Source organism: Pomacea canaliculata, linkage group LG7 (assembly GCF_003073045.1).
Source record: "Pomacea canaliculata isolate SZHN2017 linkage group LG7, ASM307304v1, whole genome shotgun sequence".
Classification (NCBI taxonomy): domain Eukaryota; kingdom Metazoa; phylum Mollusca; class Gastropoda; order Architaenioglossa; family Ampullariidae; genus Pomacea; species Pomacea canaliculata.
The window spans coordinates 17,320,728-17,336,617 of record NC_037596.1 but is presented as its reverse complement, the minus strand read 5'-3'; the positions used below and the strand labels follow the sequence as shown (position 1 = coordinate 17,336,617).

Below are 15,890 nucleotides of genomic sequence, written 5' to 3'. Positions count from 1 at the left end.
TAGTCCATTCTTGCATAGGAAGTATTCACACGTTCAGCTTTCTCAATATGTCCGATAAATATGCTTAGCAGCAGCCATCGGTCGTTCTTTAAGCAGGTCAGCCTGTTGAAAGTCTCCTCAGAAACCCACCATTCTTCCCGCATTCAAAGATTCCTTGCGAGAGCCTTTCCACGCGACACCATCTTGTTCGCAGTATAGAGCAAGCGTTATGAGTCGGCTCCCATGTTCTTAGACATATCAGAGAAAAAGGCGAGAATCTGGCAGCGCTGTTCTTTACAAAAGTTTACCATTTTCTATACAATCTGTTGCACTGGGTTCAACCTCAAACACTTCAAATCCTTTGGAGCTAGCAAACTTCACGGATGGATCATGCGTGGAGTCCAAACTAGTCTGGAGCACCTTTTTTAATGAAGAGATTGCAACCTTGTCTTCTTTCCCGCCATGCATGGGCGCCATCTGTGCACAGCCGACCGCACGGAACTCACAGGAAAATGCCTTGGTCCTTAAGGGAGTCATCCGGACCAATCCCAAAAATATCTTGGGCTGTTTGCTCTGCGTTCAATTTTCTTTGCAACATAAAAGGTCTTCCAGAAGATTATTTTCCCAACGTAAAGAATGTAAGCAACAAATGTGAGTCACTGCAGTGTCAGTAGTTGTCTACTGCAAAGCAATTTTTGGCTTTTTATACGACCTGATAACACTTGATCAGACACGTCTTCAGAATCCTCAGTTATTCTTCGGCGACAACAACTGATAGTACATTGACAAGCATAGACTTGGCAGTTTGCGTAGCAGCATCGGGTTTCCTATCATGCGTCGACAATGTCCATTGAGCAGACAGTTTTAATGCTCTCCGAATCGTCTGTGCTTTTTTGTTTTTTGAGCAATGCGATAGGACAACTTTGATAACGAGCTAAGCTTTCTTAGAATTGATGTATGTGAGCAAATGTTTTTTTTTTTATTGTCTTGATTGTTATTTCTTGCCAATTTTCGTTAAAAATTCGAGAGGTTTGCAAGGCTAACTCCGCATGCAGTTTCCCAACATTGGCGCCGTATTGTTTGGTTTTCATACTCTTGCAGCTTATGTGAGGCAACAACACACTGTGGCCGCTTCTTTACCATCAACAATTAATGTTTTGTAACATGCTTATTCAAGCTTTCATGTCATATTTCGTTACTTTCGTAGGCAGGCCTTTCCTGGTTTTTATCGGCCAGACCCAAACTTCGCATTCCCGCTGCGCTCTTCTTCCTTTTCTTCTTTTCAAAAAACACCGCAAGCATCAGTTCCTTTTCGCAGCAACAAATTCCTATCCATGGCTAGTTTCAGGAAAAACACGTGTGACTTGATTCCCAAATATTGGGAATTAAAGCATGCTGTCTTTATCCAAGATACGACAAGCGCATTGTCTCGGTAATTGGCCTTCTGTCAGGACCTTATAGAGTATAGGGACTGAGCACGTCCGCGAATGAAAAGGGTGTGGTTGATGGAGTTTCCTAAATGTTGCCTTTTAGATGTTTAAAAAAAGAGGGTGTGACTGGAGAGGGAGAGGGGAGTCAGCGATGAGAGATTGGGAAGAGAGAGGGCAAAAGGTGAGAGGAGGGAGATTGGAAGAACTTAATTGTTGAGACGGGGATTGTGTTTTGAGTTCTTGTAAAGTGAGAAGTTCACTGCATTGCCGAGACAGTGTGTACTGAATGGGAAGAAGAGATTTGGAGTTTGAAGCCCACGCACCACCGGTTACACAATGTAAAACTTATTTCACTAATACCAGTATAAGAAACTTTTTTTAAAAATGACCACCTTCCGACCGACCCCCTTGTAGGCACGTCGCGACCCCCAGGGGGTCGCGCCCCACAGGTTGAGAACCGCTGCTCTAAGCGCTTAAGAACAAGAACCAAACATGGACAGAATACGAGGGACTGGAAAACAAAGGAATAACACACGAACTATAAAAAGATTAAACAACAGTTCTAATGATAAATAAAAAATCATATACAGAAAAAGCAGAGGAACCAAAAAATAAGTACAAGAACTGAGAGTAACATGATATTGCAAAAGGAAGACGAGCATGGAAGTTGTCACAAAGGACTAGGATGGTGGGATAGGGTGTTAGGAATAATTTTCACGGAAGAAGAGCGTTTTCAGCGCATGTGTAGCTCATGAAACTGATGTAGTTTCAGGTTCAACAAAAAAATAAAGATGTTGTAAGTCCGACTGTTTGCCAGAGGCGAACCATTGTCACCCAGTGTTATAATTATTCTCTTGTTTTTTCTAATACTTTTTCCTACCAGGCTCAACTAAACCACTTGCTGTAAACTTGTTAAACTTGAACACAGCATTTTACCTTAAAAAATTTATTATGCTGTTTTGCATTGTGCTGGAGTACTTCAAGTACTTAATTTGGAGCAGATCATTGTGTCCATTATAGAAGTAAGCTTTTGAAAGTTTCTTCAGTTAACATAAGTTAGACAGTAAAATAAAATATCTCTTTAGTTTTAATAGAAGTTATACACTTTCGGGGAAATGAAATACAAATAACAATGTAACTAAGTTATTAATTGCTAAAAAATAATAGTAATAGTTTTTGTAAAAGACATCAACTGATGTGACTGTACCAGGTTCTTGTGGTCCGGCGACAACAGTGACTGTGCCATGTAACATGTCCTCCACGTGTGAGTGTCAAGACCCTGGGTCAGGCCGTGTGGTGGACAGGAGAGTGCTATACTGCTGTCATCACACTCTTCCCGGAGGCAAGTTCACCTGCTGAACAACCCGCCTGACAGACTGTATGTCACCGGACCGCCCGGTACAGGTAAAACTGTGGTGCTGCTGCTGATGGCCATACAGTGGCTGCGGTGTGGTCACCACGTCTACGTTGTCAGTAGTTGTGATGAGAGTTGTGCAGCGTGCATCATGCTGTATCACCTGTTGCTGCAGACACTAAAGACACAACAGTCAGCAGGTGCATCCCCCGGTCAGCCTCACCTGCTGCTGTATGATCTTTATGACGATAATGAGAAGGAGGAGGAGAAGGCCGTCAATGACTTGTCACAGGCAGCAACAGGAGGGTCGTTGTACGTCATCGTTGATGAAGCGGGGTGAGTAGTACATCGTGTGATGTGATGATAGACACACAGGTAGATGTCGCTCGCTGTGATCTTATACTCACCACCAGGTGTCTAACAGGTGATATTTCCTCAATGAAAGGAACACCTGCCCTGCTCACGCAAGTTTCGTACCAGTAAGTAACTACTTTTTTTCGCACACGCTTTTTACAATGACATGTTCTGCGCATGCGCGATCTTCCATACGCGGTTACCAAGGTGACAAACCTTGACCTCGACCTTTCGAAGTAAACGGTAGTTCACGGACCTTCATACCTGGATGCGTGACTTGGGGTCAAGGCCGCGGTTAGTCTTGCTTTCGTTGGCTAACCGAGACTGCGAACACTCTTACCTTCCGGTACGGCGGCTTGTATGAACTCCGATATACGTTTACACACGGCATCTGCTCGCAGACCTAAATGGATTCACAAGAGCCAGCAAAAAAATGGAAAGTGTGCACATTGTTGCTTGTTGGGTGCCATACCACTAAAGCGAAGTGTAGAGGCTTGTCATTCATATCGATTCCTAAAGCAGGCGAGAGCGGAAGATCAAAGACAAGTGGAGGGCGGCTTTGATTAATGCTATCAAATCGGTGCGATAAAAGCTTTCAATCCAAAGAACGCCAAGATCTGCTCTCGACATTTCGAGGAAGGCTGCATAAAATACGGTATGTGCCAATAAGTATGCTATTTTTTTAAAGCTTTTTCTGGAGATGCTGATGGTTATATTTTAGACATATTTTTGTGGCAATGTTTTGAATTATGTTCCCAGAACGTGAACACTATTTTGTACTTTCTAGTAGTTTTTCTTATAATCATCAGCAGCATCATCATGTGCTTTATATTATTTTTGATAAATAACGAATTTTCCATTGTAAAAACAATGACATTCTCAAATTTCTGATTTGTATGATACCGCCAAGTTTTTTAATGTGGTGAGGAGAGAAGAAATTAGTAATGTTTTCTTCCAATTAAATTTCATTATGTTGTTTTTATTCAATAATTTTTTTAACCAAATCCTAACATTTTACAGGTCCATCAGGAAAAATGTAGCGGTCTTGTTCCATGGAGCTTGCCAACTCGTTGGATTGCCAAGCAAATTACATGAATCACCCAAAACCACAAGGCAAAACCTGTAAATTTGTCTGCTCATTTATTTAGTCTTTATAATATAAAATGTATAATACATAACAGTATAAAGTGAGATTTAAAAATAAAGGCCACGGTACTACCTCTTTATTTATAGGAGAGCAATGAAAAGATAAAGGTGATTTAAAAAATATTAAAATAAATTTTATCGCTGAATGTAACTGCAGCTGTCTTCTTTTACAGACTGAACGAGAACAACCTCCATTGCCAGAACGTGTTGTTCTACAAAAACTTTGAAGACATCAAGAAGATTTAAATTAAAATTCAAGCACCATGGATAATCAAGAGTAAACACTCCAGCAAATGTTCAGATTGGGGTTTCATCAGAGGACCGAAATATGTATGGAAAATTATTGTCGAGTTGAGAGCCGAAAACAAACACACAAGCTTATGTGAAGGTAAGCTGTTGTTGAAACACATTTTTTACCTCCGTCATTTCTTTTATAAAACATGTATTGTAGATGGACGTGGTTTAAATTTGTTTTGGTTAATCTTTTAATTGATAGAAATTCTTCACAATGTAAAGGTTACTAAAGAAAAAAAATTTTCTGCTATTATGAGGTAACAAAAGTTATTGCCTCTGATCTATCACTTCAAAAGAGGCAGACATTATCTACCTAAAATTAATATTTAGTTTTATCATAATTATTATTCACTGGATTATACTTTGATCAGATAACATATTTATTTTTGTTGTATATTTGTTATTTTTTATGTACAACTAATACTTTATAGGAATAGTTTGGGCAATTTTGAAAAAAAAAAAAAACTGAACATTTTAGATTAATGTTTTCAGGTTCTTGGGGTGCCTGCTCCACGCTTGACGACAGACCTGGAGTCAAAAAGGCTAAGTACATTTCTGCAAGGAGCTGCAGGTCATGTCGATTTGCACTGGGGTAACTGAAAGTTCACTGCAAGAATATGCTGCCCTACCTGATGGGCAAAACACAATTGTTATCGTCACATTCAGTACACAACAGTTAATGATGTGGTGTGCCATATATCATCAGTCAGATCAGTTCAGTGCTGGCTTCTGCTCCCCAGCAATTCTTCAATTATTGCATGGTTTGTCATCAAAATTGAACATGCACTACTTGAGAAAAAGAAGCGTAAAGAGTCAAGAATATTAACAGCCTGTAAACCAAATGACCGCCACTTCACTGCCTGGACATTGATCAGCTGAAGACCCTCTTTAAAGAAGAACGCAAGGAAAAGATACGTTTAGAAAAAGTCAGCTTCAAATTAGGGCATTCAAGCAGAATTTGAATGAAGATTCTATGACAATGACCAAAGACATGCACAACAGCCTTAGTGCTGTTGACATGACTGAGCTCCAGGATGATGATTTGCCAAGGTTATTCTGGGAGGAGCAGCAAAAGGCTTTTCGGAGAAAAGAACATGGGATGAGGTGGCATCCAATGATGATCAGGCTTGCCATCCTTATCCATAGCAAAAGTAAAGCTGCTTATGAGACTCTCCGAAAAACAGGTGTCCTAAAGCTTTGCCAGGAACTGCCACGCTTAAGGAATACACTAGTGCAATACATCCTCAGAAGGGTTTCAGCCTGAGTTATGGACAAGCTTAACAAGTTTTCTGCAACACTCTCAGAAAATCAGCGATATGTGGGTGCTTCTACATGACGAAATGTCCAGTGAAAAGTGACCTTGTCTTTGACAGTAGATCAGGAGAGCTGATAGGATTTGTCAAAACAAGAGACAAGTGGGAACTTGTTTCACGACACAAACAAGCTGGTATCACATGTTCTGGTCTTTTTTTACGTCGTTGGAGTTAAACTCTTCCTTAAAAATGAGTCTGGGATACTTTGGGACCAGAACTGCTTCTGCTGACCAGTTGTACTACATGTTCTGGCAGGCAGTTGGTTGTCTGGAGGCATGTAATTTAAAAGTTATTGCCAGCACCAGTGATTAAAGCTCCAGCCAACCAGAGGCTGTACCAGATGCATGGAGAAAGTAAAGAAACTGTGCTATAAAACAATAAATATCTTTCACCCGAGAGAGAAATTTTTTCATCTCGGACCCCCCCATCTCATCAAGACCGTCAGAAACATCATCCATAGCAGTCACTGGGGGTCAAACTCTAGATTCTCTGGAAGGATGGGCAGCACATACTATGGCAGCATATTATAGACTTGTATAATATGGATCAAGCACTCCATCTCAGAAGGACGAGCCTTACTTGCTGACCATATCAATCTGACCTCACACTCTGTGATGAATGTTAGATTAGCTGCCACAGGTGGTTGAGCCATCAAGTGGGACGCGTAATGCAGGAGTATGGGTGGGCCCCTGAACAGCAGGAGACTGCCAGATTCATCCTCCTGATGGACAGGTTTTTTGACTGTCTCAATTCCAGGAACCTCTTAGAGGGTAAACGTTTCAGGAAGCCAGACCTGCTCCCATACACACACGTGGAGCGACATTAGGTTTGACTTTCTACAAGGAGAATTTCTTCAATATTTAGAAGACTGGAGGTCATCAGTTCAGAACAGGCAAGGGCAATTTTCGGCAGAGAGAGAGACAAAAAATGTTTCTCTCACTGCAAACATAACAGGGGGCTTGTGATGACAGTGAAATCATTTGTTGAAGTAACGCGGTATCTTCTTTCAAATGGTGTACCATTTGTTCTAAGCCATAAATTTTGCCAGGATCCCCTTGAGGAACATTTTGGGCGTCACAGAGCTATAGGGAGGAGTGCTGAAAATCCCAATCTGTTCCAGTTTGGCCACCAAAGAGAACAGCATCAGGCTCCAACGCCAGATGGCTCTCATAGTTACTCCTAAGGGAAATATCAAAGGGGCAAATCAGCAGCGACCTGCGGTGACTATCACAAGCAGTCCAATGAAGAAAAAGTGCAGGACAAATCGCAATCAATAGTGTGGTATCTATCTTTTTCTTCCTTTTTTTGGGGGGATTACTTGATTGCCCCTTTGTATTTCTTCAACCCAACATTTGAGAATACTTACCACATTCAGTGTCTTCAGTCATTTGGCTGTTGTTAAAACAGTGATATGCCTTCATTTATCCAAGAAACCTCATCTCACATTTGTAATATACCGTGTTTACTCGAATAAATGATTTCACTGTCATCACAAGCTGACCATGAAATCTCACCTTTTATAATATACGAGCCATGTACTGTATTTCCTCTCTACATTTGCAGTGGTTAGATTTTTGGATTTGTGCAAAGCAGCGACGTTGACCGAGGTCCCGATTAAATGCATGTTTGGGCTATCATGCTCCTCAAACGTACTAGACCATTCTATTCACTAATGCTTTGATCCTCAGTGCCAGAAATTGAAAACCATGTGTCCCAGAAATTCATTCATTTGCAGAAGTTTTATTCTGCATGTTCTTTCTAATGACCTTGTCAACAATAAACTGCAATCTAAATTGTAAATCATGGACTGTGAAAAATTGAAACCAGGATCCTGAAGATTGCAGGAGATTTTTGCAGTGTGCCAAGGTTCACTGGCTTTTGTGGATTACTATAGCCCTGTCAAGCCTGTTCTGTTCTTGGCTTCTGCTGGTTTCCTCCACCCATGTGTGTGTGTGAGAGAGAGAGAGAGATTTGAATGATGATGATTGTATCTGTAAGATGCATTTGATGCCTGTTGAAAAGTGCGTGCTTAGGCATCTTCATGAGTTTAAGCGCCTTGAGCCTGCCTGCTGATTGGAAAAGGCCCTCTATAAATAAACTTATTATTATTATTATTATTAAATTTTCACTAAAAATTGGTGATTTTCAACTGTATTTGTGAGTGCAGACTAAGTGGATGATGTTTATGTGCATATTAAGTGTTGTTAGTGTGGGGTAACTTTGAATGAAGCAAAATTTTACATCACTTCATTGCGTTAAACATATATACTATGTGTGTGGGAGGGAAGTGGGATGTGATACAGATTATGCCTATAACATTAACAATAACAAAGCTTACACTATATAGTATATAAAAGCTGTATTAATCATGCTGTATTAATTCATGCTGACATTATTTCAAATAGGCACACAACACATCATACAATAAAACTTACTGTGTGTGGCTGTTTGATTTAAGGGTTTTTCGCAGACTTTTTTTGGCAAAGACCGCACTGAGTTTTTGTTTTTCCATATATTGTCTGCATTCATGGTGAACTCGCACCTTAAAATATAATCTGACAATCCCTTCAAAACACAGCCTCCTTATTGTCCTCGGCACTTTTCTGCCTCATATGTCAGTCCGCTGAATGCCGACGCTATTACACTATCCTGGCTGCACATGGTTTGAAAATCAACCAGTCTGCACCTTTCTACAGACTCTAAAGTAAAGACCTCAAGGGTCTTTTTCTCCAGCAGATGGAAAAAAATATTTGGTTGCAGGCTTTAAAAAATACCAGACCACCTCTATTAAGGTGCTTAGTAAGGCTGTGCACACCATCATCTTCCTGAGTTAGATGTGCCAGACACAACAGCTGTTCTTCCTTTGAAGAGTTCTCCCTACCCCGTTGCAGCCTCTGTTTCATTTTAGTAATAATACTCCCTCCAATGTAGTTTACTATGTCCAGGATATCTTCTGACAACTCTTCATTTATGTTGTCTATATTTGTTGAGGAGGCGATTACCAGGTAATTTTTGTTAAGTAAACATTCAAAGCATCGTAAAGTTAACCACGATGATATCATTGGAGATCCTGTCACGCTGTTCAATGCTCCCATGTTTGAATGTTTGCCTTATGGAAGTTTCCCCATGACTTTTCTCTGTCAGAATGGGAAGTTTTGTCTTGTGCACCAAGCAGGCATTCAAAAATCCCATCTTTCAAGCAGCTGTGATCCTGTAAAACATTAAAATTCACCTATAAGCAAACTAAGTCAATCTGTGTTCAGAAAAAAAAAACTGATGTTTAAAGGTGTATTCATGCTATGCATGTTGTTAGCTGTGTAACACTCTCTGACTGATCAAGGATTATAAAAAATACAGATTACTGTTGACTGATCAAACTTATTTGGAAAGCTCATGTAGATAATGTTATTAAGAAAGTGCATAGCTGCCTGTACTGTCTGAGAATACTAAACGCTTTTAATGTGCACTTCAAAATTCTTGCAAACATCTGTTATATACAGCACATGACCTTCAGGTGTGCTGGGTGAAATCATTGCATAGCAAGACAGGTACAAATTTAACAAGAACATTAAAAAAGCAGGACAGATAGCTAAGAGAGGGCAGAACAATATAATATATGATAAGCTCAAATCAACAAACTGCAATTTTAGCTGACCACTATGAAGACTTCATAAATGTAATGCAGCTAACCCATTTCCATCCATAAAAAGCATAACAACAATTCCTAGCGTTTTTCAGACCATCCATTAAAATTGTTGAAACCCCACCCCATGTTCTTATATATGTAAAGTATATCCTAAACATAACAAGTAATACTTTCCATGTCCAGTTTATTACACAATATCTATACTAGGAGACCTCCTACCTAAACTCCTGATGCAAATTTCTTTGCATAATTTGGAGAACAATTACTTGTTGAAGCATGTTTCTATGCAGTGGAATACATTTATATGGTAGCATTAGTTGTCTGATTACTGAAGAGAAACAAACTGAAGCATTAGTGTCACCCATCCATAAATGTATGTAGTTTGTAATATCTCCCCCCCCCCTTCCCATTAAATTTTTTATGGTTTCAGACCCTCAGCTGTTGAAGGTCTTACCAACCAGTTGCAGAAAAAAAGTAAAAATCAATGTACATGTGTAAAAATATTTGTAATCATCATCCCTGATGTCTAGGAACTGCTTTACATACTCACTTGATGCTTGCTTGAAGAAATCTCTTGCACTGTGTAACACGCAGTTCTGTGACAGTGACGTGCACACACTGTCAATTATTTCCAAGTCAAGCTGCAAAACATATTTGCAATTATTAATTGATCAATACTTCTGATGATTAGAAAGAAATCACCAAAATCATTTATTATCAAAATATATTGTTTTGCTTGTACTGATAATATGCTAATTGCTATATATGATAATATACTAGTCTTGCTTTGCAACATTATTAAATATTAAGATGCTTCTGCAAAATAAGAAAAACAATTACATTTATTATACTTTGATCAGATAACAATTACATTTATTTTAAATAAACAAACTGACACTACTATAATCAACAAACTTAGGTTTCTTTAAAATTTTAAAATAAGAATGTTTTATAATAATGAACACTCGTATCAAGTGGACACATAACACTTATTGTGATATCTCTAAAGGACTGAAAAAGTTAGCAAATATAGCTGCCCACCTCTTTCAACTGTTATGTTTTGAGATGATGCCATCTCATTCTTATTAACAGCACAACAGAGTTCGATTTCATTCTGCACAAAATAATAAATTATATTATTAAGCGCACGTTCAATAAAGAAATCTGATTAAACTGTGGTATAAATTATGTCTAAAAGTATATTTTTTTTCAGAAAAGAACATTCCGTTCACTTGTTTCAAACGTCAATGTTCTGTGGTAAAACAAATCAATACAGTATGTCCTAACGATGAATTTTATATGATAACACGCTCGATAAGGTCAGTCCATCTCTATAAACAAACAGAATACATGTTACAAATAACTCTACTATTAGTTTTACAATCAATCTTCTTCAGAAAGTTTTCTGATAAAAGAAAAGCGTAATTACTCACTTCTAGAATCTGTTCGATGATGGGGAGATCGGCCATTTTGAAATAGGAAACGGAAATGAGTGGGCTTCTTTGTCAAGCCTCGAACTTCAATGATAGGGCAAAGAGGCAGCGAAGGAGAGTCACTCATCCAGGTATGAAGGTCCGTGCGGTAGTTCGCGTGACCGTAGCTTTCATTCAAACAACAGGTATACAAGTAAACAAAGACGAGATGGAGGTGCTTCAAGACTGATGGTCAAATTAAATGAGAAAGTTGTGATTTGTCCCGATGAACACATTGCGACAGTTAGCGCTGAGTTGAAGACAACGAAGTTGAACAAAGATGTGGAACAGAAGACTACACCAGTCGATGGATTTAATATATACTCAACATTAAAAACAAAAGTAATAATACTAAATGAGCATTTAATACATGATTACTTAAAATTGGCAAAGAAAGCTTGCATATTAAGAACTTTGTATGTTATATAAATATATATATAGATAGTTTAGGTAGAATTTCTGTAATAAGTGACATATTTAATACAACTATATTTACTACTTATCTTGGAAATGAGTTTCACCCTCCTATCCTCTTTCTCCCATAGACCACATAAACACAGAAAGTAAAATATATTTTTTTCAGTTTACACCACAATTTCTTTATAATCTTCCTGCCATGTACGTGTTGAAGATGATGAAACTAGTCCTTACACATCAGTTTCGTACATCTGTACAAAATTCTTTACAGTAATAAACGTTAATGCTTGTCAATTGCTTAATTTTATTTGTACAAGATACATTTACGTGTATACTTACACATTCTGTGTCAGACAACAGACATATACTCTCTCTTGCCTCCCTCCCTCATGCATGTATACATATCTACACACACAACCACAGCATTCACCGCTATTCACACACATTATTATGTACAGTGTCAGTGAGCTTCCCTAGCAGCATCGGAAACCATAAGCTCAAGGGGTCCACCAAGTTTGTCTTGATCCGACTGTGATACAGGGGGTCAATCTATCGCAATGCTTGACTCATGGGGCATGGCGCTGCCAGCGCATGCGCACATAAGCCAAGCTCCACGCTCGCCGAGGCGAAACCAGAGTGCGGGAGATCAACCCCACATATAGGGTCGTGACCCCTAACAATGGCAATGACCTTTTTGCCATGGCGTGCTACATACGACCGGCCGCCATTTTCAAATTTGTGAGTCTATACTTTTCCCAACAGAAAAGCTTCTCAAGCGGTCAATTTCTATACTGATACATGTGTTCGACGCTTCGATAACAGTACGTATAATTTTTATACTCTATATTAACATAGTTATTGAGATTTTAACTACAGAAATGTCCAAATTTAATGCAGAATATCATTCTAACAGAAGAAAGAATAAGAGTACACATTAACGCAATAAATGCACAAGTTTTCCAGACAGAGGTAGAATTCGTGCTCAGCAGTTCTGAACGCTTGTATTTGATAATTCTTTAGCCGTTAGCAATGGAGAGAATTTGGAGCTGTCAGAATTTCCTCAAATTGCGATTACGAAAGTGGAACGTAACAGAGCTTCGACAGTTCCGTCTGTTTACTGGTACGATAGCGTTAAAATGCCAGGTTTCTTCGGGCAGTATAATATTTTTTTCTCTTATTTATTGTGGGTTTGTTTTTTTTGTCTTGCAAGTCCTGGGCTGTGTGTGAACTATGCTGATTATTAGGCTCATAACCTTTCATTTATTGTTCAAGAAGCAGTGTTTGTATGGTAAAGGATTTTTGGTGTAAAATGTACTTGCTTTGTCACATATTGCTGATAATGTTGACAGATTTGTCCTTTGGACTCTTAACTCTGCCTCTCAATTTTATAACTTTTTAGGCTAGCTTAAACGACTTTTTCAAACACCAAACTTTCCACTGCAGCAGCTAATTAAGAATATTTGTCAAAGAGCAGCATAAGGATTGTGTTCCCAGTGGTGAACCAAAAAAAAAACTTATATAGATAGCCCATTGACAACTGATTGTGACTGGAAGTATCATTTCAGACAACTTTAATGGTCTTTTTCAACAACAAATCATAATAACTGCATAATGGTCAATAATTTATTTTACTGTTATTCTAGATAGCTGGCTGCTGGCATTTTAAGATGAAAGTGGTCACAGGGTGTGCAACTTCCCACCACAATCTATTGAACCAGATGCAAGCTTCATTAATTAGAGCTATAAAGCTGATTCCTCATGTCCTATGCTTCCAGTTCTCCTGCACAAGTCATTAAGTAAGTGCAATTTACTTTTTGATTCATAATATTCATAATCCTTGTGCAGAAAGAAAATTTATGAAGCATGTGACCATTAATGGTCAAAATGACTTCTATGTTATTGTGTGCTGCAGATTTAAGGAAGGAGAAAAAGATAATACCTGACTGTTTGAACACAGTCATTACACCACAGATAGTGTAGCTTTTGTTGTGATGCTGCACTATAAGAGTGTGTTATTATTATACTTTTGATCTTGATTTGTGAAATCTTATTTGGCCTTCTATATTTATTTCCATGCAGGTAACTACCAAGAATCTAGCTGAATCTGCAAGGGACAAAAATGTCGGAGGTGGAGAGTGATGACAAAAATGCTCCCACTCAACCCAAAAGGATACGGATAACTCCGATTAGATTTCGGTCTGTTTTCATTTCCTCTGCTTAATTTTAGGGAATTTTTTTTGGTGGACATCATGTAGGACACAAGGCTGTGTCTTCTTTTCTGGTAAAATAGCATACAGTGATAAACAAGTTTTGTACAATAACAATAAAATGTTCTTTAAAAAAATGTTAACAACCTATCAGCAGCTGACAGTTTTAAATGTACTAAGCTGAAAAAAGTTTATGCAAATGTATTCATTTGACACAGGGATGCACAGCTAACAGCGAAGGAGAGAAGGATGCCGAGGAATCACTATATGCTGACCATTCAGTTATGCAGCAATGTCCACCACCATTGCCATACTCTTTGCCACTAGTGGTTGGCACCATCTCAAGGGTGTCCCCAAGTAGCAGCTTTCAAAAAAGGACTGTTTCACCTTTGCCTTCACACCCCCAGCGCCTTCCGATTCCATTGTCTGGTTTTCAGCCTGCCAGCATAAAGACCCATAACCCCTTGAAGGTAATTTAAAGCCATTTTGTTTATAATCATTTTAGCTTTTTTTTCTTCTTACCCTGGCCAAGAGTTATGAACAGTGCTTTTATGAGTTTAAACTGGAAGTGGAAAATCCCAGCCTTTTGCCATAGTGAAAAAATTTGAAACAAATATGGATCACATATCAAATAGATATGACAAATGGTAAAGAGTAACCAAAATAAATGGTATTTTCCAGGCATTGTGAACTATAGCAAAGCTAGCAAAGATCAGTATTTTACGTGTTTCTGCTATTGTGTTCTTAGGTTAAACTAAACTAGAGAAAGTTGGGATGCAACAACTGTCTCTTCTGGAAGAGATGAAGAATGATACAAACAACCTTAAAAGGATGTTTACATGGATGGAGGAACAAGAACAGGAAAGGCAAATGACACGGGAAATCTGCCAGAGGGGTTCCAGTCTCCCTTAACAATCAGCAGAAGATGTAGAGAGTCTTGAGGAGATATGAAGACAGACCCATAAAAAAGGACATGCTTGGTATGTGCTTTATTCTGATTTGTTAGTAGGAGGAGTCAAATCTTTTTATCTGATTCCCTTTAAAGGTTTCCATACCATACCATTCATTGTATAAACTAATGACATGTTTGCAGTACTAAAAAGTAATAAAGGCATTGTTATGGTGGCATTGATTAGAGCAGATAGTAAATTTTCTGTACCCACTTTTGCTTGGTTGTATGAAACTTCCTGAATTGTTGCTGTCTTTTTTTTTTGGGGGGGGGTGTCTTTAAATACTAGTTGTCATAACAGGTATTATAATGTTGCCCACTGCAATTTTTTTTTAAATGATGTGTATTTATTTTTGTCTGTTTTCAGGAATGCCATTCGGTGATGCGTCGGGCTTCACATTAAAGCATGTAGTGAGGGGCATTCTATCTGTGCTATTTTCAACTGAGTTGGCCTGATCTTACAACTTCAATGGGACTCAAGAACCACCCCTTCATTTTACAAACAGTTCAGGGTAAGATTTAAATATTTGACTCTGTGTGTGTGTGTGTATACGGTACATTAATACATGCCTGTCATAAAATAGGACTGTTTGGATTGTTTCTTTATCTTTTAGTTATGAACCTTAACCTTTGACTCTGCTAGGTGCAGACAAGAATTTTCATGAGTCATAAAAAAAAAACATGACAGGAAGATAAATCAGGCCTGGAGAACTGTCCCTACCTCATTTTATTGTGATTGAATTACATTGCCAAAATAAAATATGGACACATGTTTACGCAATTTCTAGTGACTGTAGTCCTTTTAATCAGCTCGTTAACACTGTGTAGAAAGGAATTAAAATGACAGTTTATAGACATCTTTACAGTTCCCATGTATTGGGATTGTTTTTGAAATTAGAATTTCCAGAGTTTTTCTGCCTATAGAAATTCTAACTGAAATTCAAATGCAGTTCCACTTGTAGTTCCTTTCTGTTTATAACACTTTAAATTTTTATGCCACTTTACATATCAGTATAATTTGCTTGTACCTCTTTTTGTTTCACATTATATTCTGGATTTTAGGGTCAGTAACCTACAATTAAGTGATTACTTTTTTATGCAGACCTCATATTCTTATATTTGTTCTATTTTTAGATGCTGCAAGAAAAAGTTATCCTGAAGCTACGGATGCTGACTTGCATGCATCAACTTGGTTAGCTGGTGCTAGGGATCAAGAGAATGGCAGAAGGGAAAGGGCTGAGCACAGCCTATACGTCAGTTAATTGTCTGGGGTGGTGGACAAGTAAAGCTGTGCAACTTTCTACCTACAGTTGTAAAATTCTTGTACAT

The 15,890-nt window shown here is 38.4% G+C and overlaps 1 protein-coding gene across 2 annotated transcripts in view; it reads left to right on the top strand.

The window, feature by feature from the left end:
• Positions 1–3,003: 3,003 nt before the first annotated feature.
• Positions 3,004–15,890, top strand: part of LOC112567888 — a 77,051-nt gene continuing 64,164 nt past the window's right edge. For both annotated transcript variants that reach the window (XM_025244762.1, XM_025244761.1), the window contains exon 1: positions 3,004–3,242. In XM_025244762.1, the coding sequence (XP_025100547.1) occupies positions 3,124–3,242 (119 nt within the window). In that variant the 5' untranslated portion in view covers positions 3,004–3,123. The remainder of the gene's footprint in view (positions 3,243–15,890) is intronic.